The sequence below is a fragment of the Vulpes lagopus genome, chromosome 4, assembly GCF_018345385.1.
Source record: "Vulpes lagopus strain Blue_001 chromosome 4, ASM1834538v1, whole genome shotgun sequence".
NCBI lineage: Eukaryota > Metazoa > Chordata > Mammalia > Carnivora > Canidae > Vulpes > Vulpes lagopus.
In genome coordinates, this window is record NC_054827.1 from 52,712,831 (window position 1) to 52,733,134 (window position 20,304).

At 41.8% G+C, this 20,304-nt stretch overlaps 2 protein-coding genes across 2 annotated transcripts; both read left to right on the forward strand.

Annotated features, from left to right (window-relative positions):
* Positions 1 to 6,749: 6,749 nt before the first annotated feature.
* Positions 6,750 to 9,605, forward strand: TAS2R3 (taste 2 receptor member 3). Its single transcript, XM_041751806.1, has one exon. It carries the CDS (start codon positions 8,472 to 8,474, stop codon positions 9,420 to 9,422), a length of 951 nt encoding a protein of 316 aa, XP_041607740.1. The 5' UTR covers positions 6,750 to 8,471; the 3' UTR covers positions 9,423 to 9,605.
* A 9,463-nt stretch (positions 9,606 to 19,068) lies between these two features.
* On the forward strand, positions 19,069 to 19,968 carry TAS2R4 (taste 2 receptor member 4). Its single transcript, XM_041751809.1, has one exon. The coding sequence runs from the start codon at positions 19,069 to 19,071 to the stop codon at positions 19,966 to 19,968; it is 900 nt and encodes a 299-aa protein (XP_041607743.1).
* The last annotated feature ends 336 nt before the right edge of the window (positions 19,969 to 20,304 follow it).

A 20,304-nucleotide genomic window follows, 5' to 3' on the forward strand; every position in this document is an offset into this window, starting at 1 on the left:
GGAACTTCCCTGAGTGACAAGTTCTAAACTAAGCTGGAACTAGAGCAGTAAGGTAACATGCTGATGAAAGGGAGTTCCCTGAGGACATGCTAATCTTGACATTGTGGTTTGGACATAAAAACAAAGGGTATGTGTCAAAGGTTTGGTTCAAACAGTTTTGAGGCCAGCCCTGGTGGCGCAGCGGTTTAGCACCGCCTGCAGCCCAGGGTGTCATCCTGGAGGCCCTGGATTGAGTCCCACTTCCGACTCCCTGAATGGAGCCTGCTTCTCCTCTCTCTGCCTGTGTCTCTGCCTCTCTCTCTCTCTGTGCCTCTCATGAGTAAATAAATAAAATCTTAAAAAAAAAAAAAAACAGTTTTGAGATTAGAAGAGCATTTCTCTTAAAATGAACAGGAAGGTTGTCTTACCACCACTTCTCTTTGACAACTTATGTTTAGACTTTAGCAAGCATAGTCGGAAGGAAAGAAAAAGTATTAGGATGAAATGGAAGGAAGTTACACATGGCTGTGATTATATAGAAACCAGAAAAGAATTTGTAGATGGTTGATTAAAAGTTGCTGCAAATAAGATCGGTGTACAAAAGTCAATTACAGACAACAGCAAAGATGCCGTATACAAGAGTATCAGAAAATGAGTCTTCCAAGTATGTATTCTCTGGGAGAACGTTATAAAACTTTATTGAAATACATTAAAAGAAGACTAAACAAATTGGAAAACCATGTTTATCATAAGCATTGATAAAGATATCAACCCTCCCCAAATTGATGTTACAGAGCAAATAAAAGTTCCCAGAGGTGTTTTGGAGCAACTGGACGAGTTGATTCTAAAAGTACATTAATAAGCAAAGGTCCAAGATAAATCAACATACACCTGAAGAGGAAGAATGAGATGGAGTGCTTACTTTGCCAGTTGGCAAGACTTTATTTTTTATTTTTATTAAAGGTATAGTGATAAAAGAACCATACTATGGATGCAGGAATAAACAGAACAGTGGTATAGAATAGAGAACCCAGAAACAGACCATGTATATGTGGACATGATAAAAGTGACATAGATCAGTGGGTGTAGATTTTTTTCAATAACTTATGCTAGTTTTTATTCATTCAGAATAAAACCAAATCAGATCTCTACCTTACACTTCACACGAAGATCAGTTCCTGGTTATTGAAAGACTTACTTGTGAAAGGCAAAACTTTAAAAATTCTGGAAGAAAATGTAAGTGTCTTTATGATTTAGTGGTGTAGAAGTTTCTTTTAAACAAAAATGTAAATATAGATAGAAAAGGGATAACTTTAACTTAAACATAGTTTTTGTTTATCAAAAGTCACCATAAAGAAAGCAAAAGTGACAAGTCATAAACTGGGAGAGAAGATATTTGCAATAGTATGCCTGGAATAAAATCTAGAATATATAAAGGATTACAAAGCAATAAAAATCCAATCTAGAATATATGAAGGCCTATGAAGCAAAAGGAAACAGCTTGGTAGAAAAATGGGCAGACACAGGGACTGTGAAATATAAATGATCTATTGATAAAAAGGGGTTTAGTTTGTTAATAATCAGGAAATGCAAACCAGAAACTGCAATGAGACTTCATTAAACCCTCCATACTAACAAGTTTCAAAACATTTGATAGATGTGTACCAGAGGAAACTTATGCACTGGTGGGGAGAGTGTAAATTGGCACCTCCTTTTGAGAAAACATTTTGGCATTGACTTGTGATGTTGGAATTTTATCTAGTTATTCCATCTTTAAGGTACACCCTACAGGAAGCTCTAGCCCACGTGGGCAAGAAACATTTCCAAGAGGGTTCTTAGCAATAATGTACATAATAATACAACCAACAACCCAAAGGGAACTACCCGGAGGTTTGTCAATAGAGAATGGTAAATGTTCACACAGGGACATACAACTGTGTAAATGGATTACAGCTATTCCAGAAACAATAATTTTTAGAAACAACACTGAGTCAATATCATTTAAAAAGTGAATCTGAAACTTGAGCTAAAAACAAAAGTGAAGCTTCCTTTAGAATATTTGTTTATTTGGGGATTCTGGGTGGCTCAGTCCACTAAGCATCTGACTCAATTTTGGCTCAGATCTTGATCTCAGGGTTGTGAGGTGGACCCCTGCCTCCCCTCAGGTTCCATACTCAGTGGGGAGTGTGCTTGAGATTCTCTCCCTCTCCTTCCGTCCTTTACCCCCATCCATGTGCATGTTCTCTCTCTCAAATCTTCTTAAAAAATGGTTTATACAGTATATATTGAGATTCTGCTATGTGCCAAGGTCTGAACCTAGAGTCTGAGTGTTTAGTGAATAAAATACTGAAATGGAGCATTATTAATAATTACTTGGCATGACAGACACATACCATGATTGTTCTGGACAAACTGAAATATATTTTTTTAAGATTTTATTTATTTATTTGACAGAGCCAAAGAACACAATGGCAGAGGGAGAGGGGGAAACAGGCTTCCGGAGAAGAGGGGAGCCCCATGCAGGGCTGAATTCTAGGATCCTGGGATCATGACCTGAGCCGAAGGCAAATGCTTAACTGACTGAGCCACCCAGGTGCCCTGATCATTCTTTTTGTAGGAGATTTATATTGCAATGAGAAAAATTGTCTGAAAATAACCCTAGTTCAAACTAGGTTGTCTGGAGGACAAGCTAGCCGGGAAAAAAGAGTTTCTTTCACTTTCTCTCACCAGAAAGTGCTTCACATAAGCTCAGTTAGCACAGAACTGTTGACTCTAATACCAGTAGGAACTCTAATATCCTGTGGCTTCAAGGTGTTGGTCATCTGGTCTTCTCAGACACTCCTGTAATGGCTGGCTTCCCAAATCCAGATTTTCTGGCACCTAAAACTGTTTTGCTACTGATGAGTGCTCGCTTTGGCAGCACATATGTTTTGCTACTGATGAAGTTGCCTTCACACTTACATTACAAAAAGTGAGAGCAATAGGGAGGGTGGGGCACTTCCGTTGGCATACAGAGTGCACTGCTAACAGAAGAGTGCTCTGGTCCTTTGTGTGTGTAATCATAGGAGGATGAAAAGGAGCCATGCTCTTGTTTCTGTTGTTGATAAGAGTTTTCTCTTACTCCAATTAAGGCTGTTCCTTTACTCAGACCATACATACAATATGATAAGATTTATCTTGAAGCCTGGTGCATGCAAGAGGACATGAGGAAGAGATTCTTAGTATATAGTATAAGGAGTTCACATTTTGTTGTAGTTGCACTGGAAAGCCCTTGGAGTGTTTTAAGTAGTGGAGTGAAATGATCTAGTACCTATTTTAGGATAATTCTTGTGGCTCTATGGAGAATCTGTTACAGAGGAAGAGATTGGAAGTGGAGAATGAGTTAGGGGACCATTGAGTAGTTCAGATGAGAAGGCATGGTAACTTCAACCAGGATGGAGGTAGTGAAAATGGAAAGTTCAGGATATGTTTTGTGATTAAAATGGAGAAAGGGTTGATAAATTGATGTGGGATTATAGGAAAGGGAGAATCAAATTCTTAGGTGGTGCTTGATTTAAGCCACTGGATTGATGATGTTACTATTTGCTGAAATAGGGAAGATTGAGGGTAAGAGATAGTTCTTTTAAAATGAAAATAAGAAAAAAAATAAAATGAAATAAGTTAAGGGTTTTGTTTTGGACACGTTACATTTGAGATGGCCGTGATAGAGCCAAGTAAAGAAGTTAGACGGGTCGGTGGATACGGGAGTATAGAGCTCAGAAGAGTGGTGTGGCATGAAGGTGTGCATTTTGGACTTATCAACATAGGGTGAGTTAAAATAATGAAAATAATATGTATTAAAAACTCAATGGCAGTATGAAAATGGCACAGGTTAGATGAATTTCTTTTTCTTCTTGTGAAAAAACCTCAGAACCCCTCAGAAATTCTCATTTCACAGGAGAATGTGAAAGAGAAAGATGTGTGTTATATCTTTTTTGAAATTAGGAGACAACTAAAATTTCAAGCCAAGAGTAGGTGGAAGGGCTGTATTGTTCAGAGTCCAGGCAGGAAAGTGGAATCCAGTATAGGTATTTCAGACAGAGGGAATTTAATGTAAAAGGTTGTTTACAGAAGTGTGGGAAGAGGAAAAAGGAGGAGGGAGGGCACTGCCAGAGCGCAAAAGGAAAGGGTTATATACCCAGAGAACAGAAACTGCTGATATCCCTGGGCTGGAGCCTATGAGGTTGCACCTGTGGCTGCATTGCTGGGGAAGTGATTATGGTTTTTCTGTTGTGTTGAAGAGCCATTGCCTTGGCCAGGCTGGCAACAGTGTTCCTGGAGTCTGCATCCATCCATCTTTCCTCAATCAAAGGAACTGCCACCAAGTGACACCCTGTTGGAGTGAGAGGCGGGATTTTCTTCCTTTTCATCTGCCAGTTTTCCTACTGGCAGATACTAACAGCAAGACATCTGGAAAGGGCATCTGGGAAATGGTTTATAGAATCCCAGGCCCCACAGTATAGAGTGGACTATAGGTGGGGCTTATGGGTTTGAGGGAGAAAATAGGAAACTAACTAGAATAGGCTATTGAAAACAGTGGTGACCAAACTGAGGTTGTTGGTATTGGATTTGAGATTTGATTCTACCCAGTTGACAAGCTAGTAAGTTAGCCTGACAACTACTTCTGGAAGCTAGCAGAAGACATGAAACCTCTGGATCAGAGACAAATGATCATATTACCGGCAGCACAACAAGCAGCATGAACACCAGCATGTTTGGATGAGTTCCCTTTGTCCTGTGAGTCCCCAGGGGCAATGCACAGGGCCCAGATGGATTTCATTATGGAGAGATACACTGATCCTGGAGAACTCACTGCTTTCATGGCAAGCAGTAAACAAGCCTGGAAGGCACAAGACTTCCTCCTTTCTGGTTGCTTCCTGCACAAAATAGCCCCGGGACCAAGGGTGGTCAGGACCTTGAATACTTAGCACACTCAGCACAGGGGTGGGGGGTGGGGGTGTAGAGCAAAGACATTCTGGAGGACTGTCCCTGTCCCCAGTGTCTGGTAGGAAAAGACTGGAGGAACATTTTTTTGGGTAACATGACAGGATAGTGCCTACACAGCCTGCAGCTGGTATGTCAGCATGATATTGAAAACATCTGGATAGTAGACTCTTTTTTTTGTAAAACAAAGTTTTATCAGTTTAGGGGGTGGAACGGAAGGTGATAAATGCAACCTGTGCTCGTTTGGAGTGGGCCGTATGCTCCGTGTTCTGTAGTGGGGTTGTATGCAGCCCAAGACCAAGGTTGGTAAGATGCGCTTGTACAGATCAGCCACATAGAGGATGTAAACATGCGTATATGGTTTAAGAGTGGGCCTTCAGGACTCGATGAGATGCGCACTTCCTCAGACTTACAGCTTGCCTTTGTGTACTCTCCTGGCCAGGATTTTAAGGGACCAGAAGCCTGCACTCCACTCGATTGTAGGTCGATCTCTGGCCTATATACCCAACTGTGCTGACTTCCTTCTGCATTTTTCAGATTAGTGGACCTGCAGTTGATAGAAAGGGATGTTATTTGTGACTTGTCTTGCTGTCAATCTGAGTGTACTGCTGATGCTTGTCAACACAGTTGTCTTGCTAACATCAGAGCAGGAATGATGCAGAGACCTGGACCATGAAGCCTAAGTCCCTGTGGAGAAAGCGCCTGAATAATGAAGGGGAGGAAGATGACAGTGCAGCATCTTGTTAGTCTGCTGGCCTGTGTTTTGAGGTTCATTCTCTCAGCATACTTTCTTTGGGGTCTCCTAAACTGGAACATCTCGGGAGGTCCCCTCCACGTAGCCATCTGTTTCTCAGAGTGGTATGGTGGTGTGGTGCCCCGCGGTTCCTAGCCCTGGGACACTGCACTAGCTGTTTACGGTTTCCCGATTCTCTGTGCTCACTTTTTAAAATAATTTCGCTTTAACACCATTCTGGAGTTACCCAGTTTGTGCCAATTGTTTCCTTTGGACGCCCTGACTGATACACTTCCTTTGGTCTTTTACTCAGAAGACTGGTTGAGAGCAAGAGCGTGATCTCTCAGTAGTCTTTCTAGATATCTGCAGCCGGGGATGAAAGATCCAAAGATTCAGTACATTGGCTATGACATTGATCCCTAACAAACCATGTTTAAAGATGCACATTTTATAGAGTTGGACTTGAATATGTGTGGCTGTTTCAGTGGAGGATGATGATTGTACATTTTAGAAGCAGCCGTTGTTAATGCTATGATATTAGTTATAGTACGATAGTTGTAGTATTTATGCTAAGAGGTGGGAATGGTACCAGTATGGGCTCATAATTCATATTACTGGTACCTGATGGAATAATAGCAATGATAATGCTATTATCCAAAAATGCCTTTTTTTTCTTTTTTTCCAACAATGTCTTTTAAACTCTGAAATGAACTCTAACCACCAGCTAATGTGGTATGCATGGGAACACACCATCCTGGGAAAGAATAAAAACTAAGAAACAAAAATTATAGTTAATCCTGAAATTATAGTTAACCCTCCTCCACATCGACTTATAAAAAGGTAAACATTCCAATTTTGGAAGAAGTGGAAATAATAGAATTAGTAAAACAGTATGATCAGGGGCACCTGGGTGGCTCAGTGGTTGAGTGTCTGCCTTCGGCTCAGGTCATGATCCTGGGATCCCGGGATTGAGTCCTGCATCAGGCTTCCCACAGAGAGCCTGCTTCTCCCTCAACTTATGTCTCTGCCTCTCATGAATAAATAAATAAAACCTTAAAAAAAAAAAAAACCCAGTATGATCAAACATAAGTGGCATGTGAAATAAAGTCTGATATGCTATATATCCTAAAGTTTCTTCTCATTGGATAATTCTGGTATCTGGGTAAAGGAATCTAACTGGCGTATTTCTTCTCATGAGGGGATATAAAAGGTGTTATGAGAAAAAAAATTGTGCATCTAGAGAACCGAAGCCATGAAAAAGACCTGAACAATGTCAGTGGTAGGTGGTGGGATCAGCCCTACAACTGGGGCCAAGGTTCTGTTAAAGGACTCCCAGAGACAGCTGGAACCTGCCTTATTCTAATTCTGTAGCACAGAGTCCAGGAGCATTTGGCCAGGTTGTAAAGTTAGCTCGAGAAAGCTGAGAGTGATTAAGGAGGACTGTGTTTATGCCAGAGTGTTCTCTGTAGTGCTCTGTAATCATATTGAACACCACCTAATGCCAAGACTGATGAGGTTCACCTGGCTCCTTGGCATGTCTCCAGAAGAGACTGTAGTGTTTGTGCAGATTTATCACCTGCTACTGTGGGGTCCTTTTGAGGGGACCTGAAGGCACATCCCTCTGTTATTTGGGTGGTGTCGCTAAACCATCTGCTCTGTATCTTAATGGCGTCGATTCTCTCTCCATCCTTCAGATTAGTGTTTTCAAATGGTATTTATCACAACTCATTCATAGGTTGTAAATTCAAGTTTGTGATATGCAGGCAGTACTGAAAGAAATAGAACAGGATGGAAAATATCAGACTGCCACACATCTAGAAAGGGGAAATACCGTTTTGTGACCCTTATGTATGTGTTCCCAGGATAATATGTCTATACACTATGCAAATATATAGTGATATATAAAAAAAATACGAAAGGTATTACTGTTGGCTGTAGTCAAAATTTGTAAAGCACTGTTTTACATAAATAAGGCTTTTTTGGTTGGAGAGGTGGTCTGTGTGTGATTGCTGTGAGTCCGCCTGAACTACTGATACGGTGGTCATGCACTCTGAAGATTGACATTTCGAATAGCTTATATAATCTGTTATCATTATCATTCAGATACTCAGCTAGTTAAGAATTTCTGATGATATGGCCCACTAGGGAAGGACGTGGAGCCCCCTCATGTAAGCCATACCCTAAGGGGCATACCTTTTAATTCTAACCCAGGACCAGTGGCCCTGGACATTTTCTGTTTAATTCACTTAAACCTCCCTCCAGGGGTGACTCTGACAGTGCCTTCTGCTGGAATTCTCATCTCCCCGCTTCTGTGTGTGTGTCCCTGAGTCCTCCTCCCCAGGAATAAGACCCTTCACTCTTCAGAGTGATTCTGTAGGCCTCTCCGGGTGATGCACCCTTCTGTCCTGGGTGGCTCAGAACCCTCTTCCCTTTGGAATCGAGTGCAAATCCTCACCTTCTTTGTGAGTCAGATCTCTTCCTTCTCCGTGTGACATTGGATACTGTTCCATTTGCATTTTGGCACAGAGCCGCCGAGTTTAGGTCAGAGATGGCATGTGACAGTCCATGTCATCTGTGAAGAGGACAGACTAATCAGAAAGCTCCCGAGAGAGTTCACTAAACTGTGCTCGACAACAGACTAAATTGGGCCGAGACAAGAGGCAGGTACAGTGAAGCAGCAGGTAGAGGTGACAGATTTGCAGGGAGAAATTTCAAGTAAGCAAGGAGATTGTACAGCAATAGAAAGAGCAAGGTCAAGGTCTGCCTAGCAGCAGACATGTCAGGGCTGGGGAAATCCGTGTTCCTGGTTCTGTCTGTCACTCAGTTCATTCTGGGGATGCTGGGGAATGGTTTCATAGTGTTGGTCAATGGCAGCAGCTGGTTCAAGAACAAGACAGTCTCTTTGTCTGACGTTATCATCACTAACCTGGCCCTCTCCAGGATTGTTCTGCTGTGGATTCTCTTGGTTGATGGTGTTTTAATGGTCTTCTTTTCCAAAGTACATGAGGAAGGGACGGTAATGGAAATTATTGATATTTTCTGGACATTTACGAACCACCTGAGCATTTGGCTTGCCACCTGTCTCAGTGTCCTCTACTGCCTGAAAATTGCCAGTTTCTCCCATCCGACATTCCTCTGGCTCAAGTGGAGAGTTTCCAGAGTGGTCGTACAGATGATTTTGGGTGCACTGCTCTTATCGTGTGCCAGTGCCATGTCTCTGGTCCGTGAATTTAAGATCAATTCTATTCTCAGTGGAATTGCTGGTACAGGGAATGTGACCGAGCACTTTAGAAAGAAGAGAAATGACTATAAAGTGGCCCATGTTCTTGGGACTCTGTGGAACCTCCCTCCCCTAATTGTTTCTCTGGCCTCCTACTTTCTGCTCATCTTCTCCCTGGGGAGGCACACACAGCAGATGAAGCACAGTGGCACCAGCTCCAGAGATCTGAGCACGGAGGCCCACCAGAGAGCCATCAAAATCATCGTCTCTTTCCTCTTTCTCTTCCTGCTTTACTTTCTTGCCTTTTTAATTACATCATCCAGTTATTTCATACCAGGAACTGAGATGGTTAAGAGAGTTGGAGAAGTAGTTACAATGTTTTACCCTGCCAGCCACTCATTCATTATCATTCTGGGAAACAGTAAGCTGAAGCAGATGTTTACGGAGATGCTGTGCTGTGAGCCTGGTTATCTGAAGCCTGGATTCAAGAGACCTTTTGCCCCATAAAGTGACAGAGGGCACCGGCAGGAGCTTGGGAGTCCTTCTGCCTGGCTTAAGACTACATGGCTCTTCCTGACCCTTCTGTGGCACTCGTCCTGTGACACTAGTAGCAGAGAGACCCTACTACATTGCCTTGTTCCACTGGGGTCATGTCTCATGGCTTCTCTTTGCATGGTGGTTTTGGAGAGAGTTAAACAGTCCCTGAAAAATGTCAGTATAGTAAGAACACTCACTGTATAGATGTGGGGTTGTATTTTAATAGCTGTCAACATCATGAGCTGATTACTAGCTTTAACTTAAAGTTTATACTGGCAGTGACGAGCTGATGTAAATAAAACAGTGTAATGGGCCTGAGGGAAAGAGCAAAAGCATTGCAGTTCCACAGACTTGGGTTTGAATTCTGGTTCTGTCCATTTCCAACACTTTTGGTCTTTGGTGAGTTACTTCCATTTTCTCTCAGATCCTCCTTCCCTTATTTTAAGATGTGGACTGTGACACAGGCTTCATAGGGTATTAGAGACTCAGGAGGCATAGTGTATGGTGTTGAGCCCTCACTAGATGTGGCTGGTATTGTGGCTCACAGTGAATTGTGCAGTAAGAGCAGTTCCCACAGGAGACTGGTTTTCACATATCCACTGTGTGAGGACAGAAGCAGTGGAATGAGAATCAAGACCCTTGGCTTAGGCTCCTGTCCAGTCTGGTGGTAGTCATTTTATTCAGTTGTCCTGGCATTCCTTTGTCATTTGGCTCAAGTAAATCGCCAAGTAATTTTTTATTTTTTAGATTGGGCAAAAGTCCAAGCAGTTTTTTTTTTTTTAAAGATTTTATTTATTCATGAGACAGAGAGAGAGAAAGAGAGAGAGAGGGTCCATGCAGGGAGCCTGATGTGGGACTTGATCCTGGGACTCCAGGATTATGCCCCAGGTTGAAGGCAGGTGCTAAACCACTGAGCCACCCACGGATCCCCAGTTTTTTTTTTTAAACTAACCAAGATGCATATGAACTTTAAAACTTGAGAGTTTTTTTTAAATAATATAAGCAGTTTTTTATAAATTCAGTACATCTTCTTTTAATACAGTTACATAGACATTAATTTATTTCCTATCATTAAACAATGTACAGAAGTCAATGAGAATATTATTATTTATGATCGTGAAGAATTCTCAAACTCATGAATGTATGTTAAGTAAGATCCATGGAAAATCTGAATCTAGATTTCTGTCACTAATGGGGCTGTCAGGTATAGAGCATCATGGCTGTGAATCTGGGGCCTAAAGACAGGTAGCCTGGGTTCTGGCCCCTGTTCTGGCCCCTGTGAACTGGTTAACTTTATTAATTTTTAAAAAAAATTTTAAAAATATTTTATTTATTCATGAGGGACACAGAATGAGAGAGAGAGAGAGAGAAAGGCAGAGACACAGGCAGAGAGAGAAGCAGGCTCCATGCAGGGGAGCCTGACGTGGGACTCAATCCCAGGTCTCCAGGATCACAACCTGGGCCTAAGGTGGCGCTAAATCGCTGAGCCACCTGGGCTGCCCAAACTGGGCGACTTTAGGGCAATTTCTTCACTTTTCTCTATTTCATTGTTCTTCATTTGTAAAGTGGGAATATTAATAGTATGTTGTTGATAGGGTTGCTGGAAGCAGTGAGTGAGTTACCAGATGAAAAGTGCTTAGAGTCCCAGGTGGAGTAAACACTATTACTATTATTATTGTGATTGTGTAGAATGAGTGGTATTTTGACATAGCACTAAGGATCACCATACTTCTTGGCATTTGGTCATATGTAACCAGAAATTAATTTGGGGATTGTTCTGGGATTTATGTATTCATTTTTAAAGTTACAGGAATAAATGTCTTTTGGTCTGCACTGTTTGTTTTTGAATTGATACTTATCTCTTGAAGCTACTAGGAAAATTTCTAATTCTTTTTTTTTTTTTGAAAATTCCTAATTCTGACATAAAATTCTCTTTCAGAAAGATATCTGTTGAAACAATTATTCAATAGTCATTCATAATTCACTAAAATATAAGGGTTCTGAATGGATACTTTTGTAATTATTACAGATCTAAGCTGCTTTCCAGCTCAGGGAAGCTTAACTATGGAAATCCACGTTGTCTTGATTAACATCTGCTTTGTTAACCCTCATCCCTGATTCCTACTCTTGAATTCATTGTCACCCACTCTTGAACACTTGCTCCTACTTTGTGTCACTTCGACTTCTCCACTTAACTCTCACCTTCTGGATTCCTGATTCTGTCTTCCAGCTTAGGTGTGGGGCTTTTTCTCTCTTAAAATTGAATGTAACATTTTACTGAAGATTTTGGCTTGGCTGTTTTTGTTTCTTGGTGCCCTTGGCTAACTTTTGAAGAATCCTTCCCATCTGTTCCCACTGTGGCTCCACTAAATCCTACCCTAACCTACAGATTCAGATATGGTGCAGTGAACATGCTGAACTTATGACTATTGGTCATTTCATTGGAGCCTGGAGTGTGGGTTGGAAACAGAGACTTCTGAGTGGGAGCGTATTGTGGTAGTCCAACTAGTGAGTAAATGAAATCAGATTCGTATGTGTGGCATCCCCAACTCCTCCTGTCTCTTCTTCCAGAGAAATTTGGGAGATGGCTCCTGGAAAATATGGGACTTTATTCTATGACATTAGTCATATATGGGCTCACAGTAATCAAAGTTAGGGGTGAGTTTGCCTCAACATGGTTGGACCTGGCGGGTATTAGGCTGAGTGAAATAAATTAATCGGAAAAGGACAAGGTCTCATTCATTTGGGGAATATAAAAATTAGTGAAAGGGAATAAAGGGAAGGGAGTAAAAATGAGTGAAAATATCAGTGAGGGTGACAAAACATGAGAGACACCTAACTCTGGGAAATGAACGAGGGGTAGTGGAAGGGGAGGTGGGCGGGGGGTGGGGGCCTGGGTGATGGGCACTGAGGGGGGCACTTGGCGGGATGAGCACTGGGTGTTATGCTATATGTTGGCAAATTGAACTCCAATAAAAAAGAACCCCAAAAAACAACAACAACAACAAAAAAAGGGGTGAGAGTGGGGACATGAGTCTGGGTAATGGGTGAGTGCTGAGGAAGGGAGTCTCATCTGTTGCTAGAGGCATGATGCTGGGAAATTTGGCTATTTTGGAGAGGATCTGGTCTTCTAAATAGAAGGGAGAATACCTACCTAATCTTCTAGCTCTTCAGTGAGTCCCAGTACATGAGGAAGAATTACCTAGTACCTCAGGCCCCGTTCTGAGAAACCCTAAGAGGCCATTTTGTTTTGTTTTACTTTCAATGAATTAGTTTTCATTACTAAAATCTCTTAAGACTCTTACATCTAGTTGTTTCATGAGCAAAGGACCAGAGCATGGTTTTCCCCCTACTGTGAGCAAGTTCCATGGGTCAGAGTTTGGGGATGAGCCTTGTCCCTGCATTTGGAGTATAGTTCCAGGTCAGGGTTTCCTGTGTTCCCAAGGTTGCCTTTCTCAAACACATGTGTTCTTCAGTGCATCGCTGGTGTATTGCTTTTGGTGTTTTAACACATGAATCAGCAGCAGCTTATGATAATAGCTCATGAGACCTTCCAATTTTCCATCAGAGGGCCCTGCTTCTCATTTTTAGTATTTTCTGACCTCTTGAGCCAATTTCTCAGGTCCTGATCCTTAATGAGATTGAGCTGTAGTTTGGGTCTTGAAGGATCATAAATGAAAATAAATGAACAAACAACAAAAACTCCCCCCAAAAATACATTCCAACATTTTTCAGGCAGTTTCAGTGTCTATCAATGAAATGTCCTTTGCTTTAAACAATGTCCCTGATGTTTTCCAACAGTTGATGAACAGTCCCATCTAGATCTTAAAGTTGTGTTTGTGATTTTCTTGTCTTTGGAGAGGTGGAGAGGAAAGTCTGACATTCTGCAAAAAGTTCTGTTTTAAGAAGGCAAAAATGACCTCAAAAACTCCAACAACTTGCAGATGACAACTATATGTTATTTTCAGGTATTTTTATATTTTGCTGGGCTAGAAAAATATGTAGTGTGGGGGCTAATAGTGTTATTTCTGGAGCCTAACACATTGGATTCAAATTCTGACCTCATCACTTAGATTGTGTACTCCTTGGCAAGTTACTGAATCTTGACTTCAGTTCCCTTTACTATGACATATGTAATTTTATAAAATACCTCATAGGACTGGTGTGACGGTTAAGTAAGACAATGTAGTTGTAAATTGTTTTAGCAACTAAAGCATAGTAACTATGCAACAAATATCAGCCTATCAGGGTTGAGCCCAAAAAATGTGCTTCATGGAGTTCTAGTCTTATGACAATGAATCAATGGAGTGTGTTGTTGCTGGTGGTATCGGAGGATATGATCTAAGTGAAAGCCTGCTCCTTCCTGTCCTCAGGGGATGGTGGGAAGGAGAAAAGGGAGAGCAAGGAGGGCAGGTGAGTGTCCTCATTCCCCGTCTCTTTGAGGACTGCTTAAAAGCTCCCAGGTTGCCCTTAGTGGGAGCAAAACACAGGCACCAACTCAGCCCTGAATGCAGGTGGGGGCAGGCAGCCACCAGGGGACAAGGACCTCTCCCTGGAAGCCTGAGGAGACAAGGACACTGAGAGAGAGAGAGTGGACATGACATTTCTCTAACACCATGAGGTAGCATTAATCTCCACCTCCTTTCCCATACACCTGGACCCTAATTAAAGGGGAGAAGGATGGTATGAGATGGTGCCTCAGATTTTAATTTCTTGTTCTTAATTTAACTTATTTAAATTTAATTTGCCAACATATAGTATAACACCAGTGATCATCTTATCATGTGCCTTCCCTAATGCCTGCCACCCAGTTACCTCATCCCTCCACCCACCTCCACTTCCGCAACCCCCTGGTTGTCTCCCAGAGTTAGGGGTCTCTCATGGTTTGTCTTCCTTTCTAATTTTTCACCACTCAGTTTCCCCTTCTCCCCCAGGGTCCCTTTCACTAAGGGATGTAAAATGTAAAAATGTAAAATGTAAAATATCAAATGTAAAAATGTTCCACATGACTTGTTATCAGGGAAATACAAATCAAAACCACAATGAGATACCACTTTACACCAGTGAGAATGGCTAAAATGAACAAGACAGGAAACAACAAATGCTGGCGAGGATGTGGAGAAAGGGGAGCCCTCTTGCACTGTTGGTGGGAATGCAGGCTGCTGCAGCCACTCTGGAAAACCATGTGGAGGTTCCTCACGAAGTTAAAAATAGAGCTACCCTATGACCAGCAATTGCACTACTGGGTATTTATCCTAAAGATACAAATGTAGTGAGATGATGGGACATCTGCACCCCAGTGTTTATAGCAGCAATGTCCACAACAGCCAACTACGGAAAGAGCCATTGACGGATGGATAAAGAAGAGGTGGTCTATATATACAATGGAATATTACCCAGCCATCAGAAAGGACGGATACCTACCATTACATTGATGTGGATGGAACTGGAGGGTATTATGCTGACTGAAGTAAGTCAATTGGAGAAGACAAGAATCATGGTTTCACTCATATGTAGAATATCAGATTTTAATTTTTAAATCTAAAAGAGACTAAACATTTTTCTGAGGATATTTATCTCATTGGATTAAGCACTTACCACCAACCAGTAGTTGGGGGCTCAGGAGAAAGATGATATAACTTTTAGACTAAATTAAGAACTTTATTTTTTCTCTGCACATAGGAGTTTGCCAAATGAATGCATTTTGTTGATCTCACTATAATGAAATTGTCATCACGACTTAGTGGAGCTGGCTAGATGACCAGACCAGTATTTCCAGGTTAACTCTGAAAAATATTTTTTCAGAAGCTCATGAGTGGAGTTCTGTGTGTTTTGTCTAGCCTCAGCACCCATCTGTTGGTAAATAGGGTACTCACACCCAAAGAGAGGTGATTTGTGAACTTTTTTTTTTTGGTTGCTTAGCAGGTTTGTACCCTTACTGCCCATCTAGCAGATCTCTTCAAGAAGGGGAGGGGTTCCTGCCAAGCTGCCAGATGCTGCTGTAATATTCTAGGAATAAATAAAGTTCTCACACCTTTGTGATTCTGGTTCATCTTGATTCCGGTTCTTTTGTTTATACCTCAGACATTTATCTGACAGTCACTTAACACCAAGTACTATACTAGATGCCAGTTGCTGTTCTCAAAAATATCACACCTGGTGGGCACTAAAGACACACAAACAAGTATTTCATCTCTGTGTCACTGAAAAAAATGCTTCATATATGCTGAGGGATTCTGGCCCAGATGATCTATGTCTCTAGTCTCCTTTTGTGCCAGCCACAAACATGCACTGCTCTGTTCTGTTGCTGAGATCCACCACTGCGTGACCAGTGCACTCAGCCAGAGATGGAGCCTCGTGGAGTGCGAAGACAGGTCGAGTCCTCTGAGACAGGAGGCTCAAGTGCCTCAGCACACTCCTTACACACTTTGTTTTCCCTTCACATAGCACCAGAAACACTGAACTTTGACTTTTTGTCTGTCTCTCCACTATTCTGTGTGATTTTTTTCTTTAAGATTTTTTTATTTATTAGAGAGAGAGAGAGAGAGGGGGAGAGAGAGAGAGAATGAGCAAGAGGGACAAAGAGAGAGGGAGAGAGAACCCCAAGCACACTCTGCAATGAGGTCAGAGTTGGATGCGGGGCTCAATCTCATAACCCTGAGATCAGGACCTGGGCCGAAACCAAGAGTTGGACCCTTAACTGACAACACCACCCAGGCACCCTGTTCCTCTGTGTTTTTTAAAGGCAAGATGTGCTGTGGGTGATTCTTCTATTTTCCCAGCACCTGACACAGTGCCTGGCTGATGATAACAGTTTATTGAATGAATGAATCAATGAGGGTAACAAGTGGAAAGAGCTCGGCCTCAGAAAGACCTTACACCTTAGCTGCTGATTTTCTATGAAATTTGTCAGCCACCTACTTTGTCTCATCTTCATTGTCCTCACCTAGAAATAAGGACAACCATATCTTCCTTCTAGAACTGTTTGAGGATTACTTGAGTTTTAAGATGCCTGGTGCCTTATTGGGAATAGAATGATAATTGCGCTGAAAACAGCCCAAGAAGTGGAATTTTCCTTCTTTATTCCTCCTAAGCAACATCAATACTCTCGAAAACAGCTCAGAGTTTGTTATTCCCATTTATTCATGACTGACCTCATTCTTCAAAGCCTCATCAAATAAGCTAAGTTATCCTTTTGCTTTGACTATTTGCCCTAAAGTTTTCCTGACGGATCTGCCAGATGAATCTAGAGTTGGGACTCATGACGGCAGTGCACCCACCAGTGGGTCTTCTTGGGCTCCAGTAAATAGTAAGACTTACAAGACTGTCCCAGGTCTCTGGCACCGGTCTACTCAGGTAGATATAGTTCAGGGACACCTAGCTTATGAGCAGGGCAGTGTCAGACCTTCCTCTTTTGCAGAGTCCTTGCTGCAGCCAGAGAGCTGAGGTAAAAGAGGAAGAGATCTACAGTTGCGTAAGGGTGGGACTGCCTTAAAAAGCTTCATATCCCAAGGGTGTCAGTTTCTCTTGTAATAATTTCATAGACATAACTGCCAAGATTGAGTCAAAGGGCACACATATCAGGGTGGTGGGTAGCTCAGTTGGTTAAGCATCTATCTTCCACTCAGGTCATGATCTCAGGATCCTAGGATGGAGCCCCGTGTCAGGCTCTCTGCTCAGCGGGGAGTCTGCTTCTCCCTCTCTCTTTGTCCCTGCCCCCATTCGTATTCTCTTAATCTCTCTAATAAATAAATAAAAATCATTAAAAATACTTAAAAGGACGCACACATCAGAAGAGTCACTACACTCAAGGAAGCTCAAAGCAGTATCCATAAGATTTACATTTAACTGAAGGTAAAATTCTCATGGAGAGGGAGAAAGGGTTTTGTTAATGCTTTTCCATATTGACCTTTTCAGAAATAAATTCTGGCAGAACCAGCATCCTCACTGGTGATCCTAGCCAACAGGGTCACATCTTAATTATAGAGTCTCCTGCTATTAAGAACCCAACAACCTTGTATATCACATTCTGAATAGGCTTTCTTGCTGCTCAGTACTGGGTTCCCCCACCCCTTTGGGTACATTTAATTCTTTTTTTTAGTATTTGTGCTGCCAAAGCGAGCATTAGGACATTTAATTCTTATATCTTACTCCATATTATTTATTCTATCTAAATGTGATATTTCTAGTATTTCAACTAATTACTTTAACAGTTATTTTATAAATAATTAAGTGGAATTATGTGCTGTGATATAATCTTCCCTTCCATTGCCTTGCTTATTCCCTCTGTGTTTGCTTGGTTGACTGATCTGGGCATGCTTCTGTCATGTGCCCCTTAGTTTTATACAAATGCTTTTGTAAGCCACTGGGCTCCAGCTCAGGGAATCCCTCCAGGCTTGCTTTCCTGTCACCTGTCTTAAAGGGCCTCATAAATTTACTCCCCCTCTTGGACCTGGTGGGATTCATACCTTACCTTCTGTTTTATTATTTGTATTTCTGTTCCCATATAAAGTAACAGGACTGTGTGTGCTTTATTTTGATGCTAATTTGGTAACCTCTATGTGGCTGCATAGAGGTTTGTACCTTGGGTTCCCCCAATTGCTGGAGTAGTTAAGAGATGCCATATCCTCGCATTCACTCATAGTCTTTGATAATATAATATGCCAAGCATATTGTGCCCTTCCCTGTGTGAGAAATTACAGAGGAATCAAGTGACGAGATGCAAAACTATAGCTAAAGCATTACTATGTATTTGGTACCAGAGTACTTTGATTGGCAGTTAAATGCCTAAGAAGAAATAGCCCCATGTGATCTAAGCATAAACCCACATCTAAAAGGAAACACGTGAAGAAGTGGCTGACATTTTTTTCTACACAAAAGCATATCACAGCAAATGATTATGGCACAACTGTATATGGGACTGGAGAGGGAATGCAAAGTAATCATCGTGATAGATGGCATTCATTGAGAAAAGGCTTTCTTGAGGAAGTGAGACGTCCTTGAACTTGGTCTGTTTGTAACTGTGAATCACAGTAGGTGCTCAGGCATGAAAGAGTAATGTTGGCATGGAAAGAAGGACAGATGGAGAAAACAGAGCTGCAGCATCGCCCGCTTACAAGGGGAGATAGACGGTGGACTTCAGTATTCCATGGATGTGTGGATGAGGGTGAGTGGGTAGGAATGAAGCCTGGGAATTCCCACTGTCTTCTGGGGTTATTCTTGAGAAAAGCTTCGTTTACTGTGAAGCAGGGACAGAGACATTGCTGGACTGAAGTTCTGTCACTTGCACTTGAAGTCCTTGGAGCCTTCTGCATCTCCTCCCTCCAGCTGTCCTTCTCTTGGTGGAGTGGACTCCCAGGTTCACTGGGGGTGTTTTAACTAGGCATTTCTAAGGAAAATAGGATATGAATGAAGAACTAGTAATGCAATCCTGGGAAGATTTGCATCTCAGGAAAAGCAGCTGGCTCTTATACCATTAATGGCTCATTTGTCACCCTGGAGACAATTAGAAAAGGAATGTCCTTCCTGGCTGGGTCCTGGTGCTTACTTGCATGTCGCAGTATTTCTCCTGTTCCCAGGGTCTGCACCGCAGCTGCTAAGTTCTCGATGAGGAAAGATGCTTCAGATATTCTTTTTATCTGCCATTATTTTCTCAGCAATTTTGAATTTTGTGGGACTCATTGTAAATCTGTTTATTGCAGTGGTCAGTTATAGGACTTGGCTCAAAAGCCATAGAATCTCCTCTTCTAATTGGATCCTCTTCAGCTTGGGCATCACCAGATTTCTTATGCTGGGACTGTTTCTACTCAACATCATCTACTTCTTCATCTCTCCAAAAATGGAAAGGTCGGTGCACCTATCCACTTTTTTCCTGTCGTGTTGGATGTTTTTGGACTCTAATAGTCTCTGGTTTGTAACCTTGCTCAATGCCTTGTACTGCGTGAAGATTACAGACTTCCAACTTGCAGTATTTCTCCTGCTGAAGCGAAATCTCTCCCCAAAGATCCCCAGGCTGCTGCTAGCCTGTGTACTAATTTCTGCCTTCACCACTCTCCTGTATGTTGTGCTCAAACAGACATCATCCCTTCCTGAATTTGTGACTCAGAGAAATGGTACAGGATGTGGCATCCATGGGAGTGTCTTGTCTTTGGTGACCTCTTTGGTCTTGCGCTCAGTTCTCCAGTTTATCATTAATGTGACTTCTGCTTCCTTGTTGATACATTCCTTGAGGAGACATATACAGAAGATGCAGAAAAACACCACTATTTTTTGGAATCCTCAGACTGAAGCTCATGTGGGCGCTATGAAGCTGATGATCTGTTTCCTCATCCTGTACATTCCTTACTCAGTTGCTACCTTGCTACATTATTTCCCTTATGGTGGGATGGATTTGAGAACCAGATCCATCTGTTTGGTTATTTCCAGCTTTTACCCTCCAGGACATTCTATTCTCATTATCCTCACACATCCTAAACTGAAAACAAAAGCAAAGAAGATTCTTTGTTTCAACAAATAATGGAATTTCAGTAGTAAATAGTGGCCTGGAGTCCCCTCATTGTTTGGGGGCAAGATTTTCTCCATTAGCAGTTATCCCAGAGGTCTGAGGAATTCATTTTTGTAATTGTTGAACTGACCTTCTAGGCCTTTAAGTGGCTGTATTTCAGTTTATTCTGCAATTAAAAAAATTTAAAATATTAGACATTTTTTTCTAAAGAACTTGTTTGAGACATTACGTATCATGTAGTTTTCATGGGTATTGCATCCCTGGCTAGTAGAAGTCACCACACTGTTCCATGGGCTACTGAAGTATAAGGGGGAGTTCCCCCAAATTAAATAATACATTACAGTTCAC

Coding starts and splice junctions, on each gene's coding strand:
- TAS2R3 (XM_041751806.1), top strand. CDS start 8,472: ATGTCAGGGCTGGGGAAATCCGTGTTCCTGGTTCTGTCTGTCACTCAG.
- TAS2R4 (XM_041751809.1), top strand. CDS start 19,069: ATGCTTCAGATATTCTTTTTATCTGCCATTATTTTCTCAGCAATTTTG.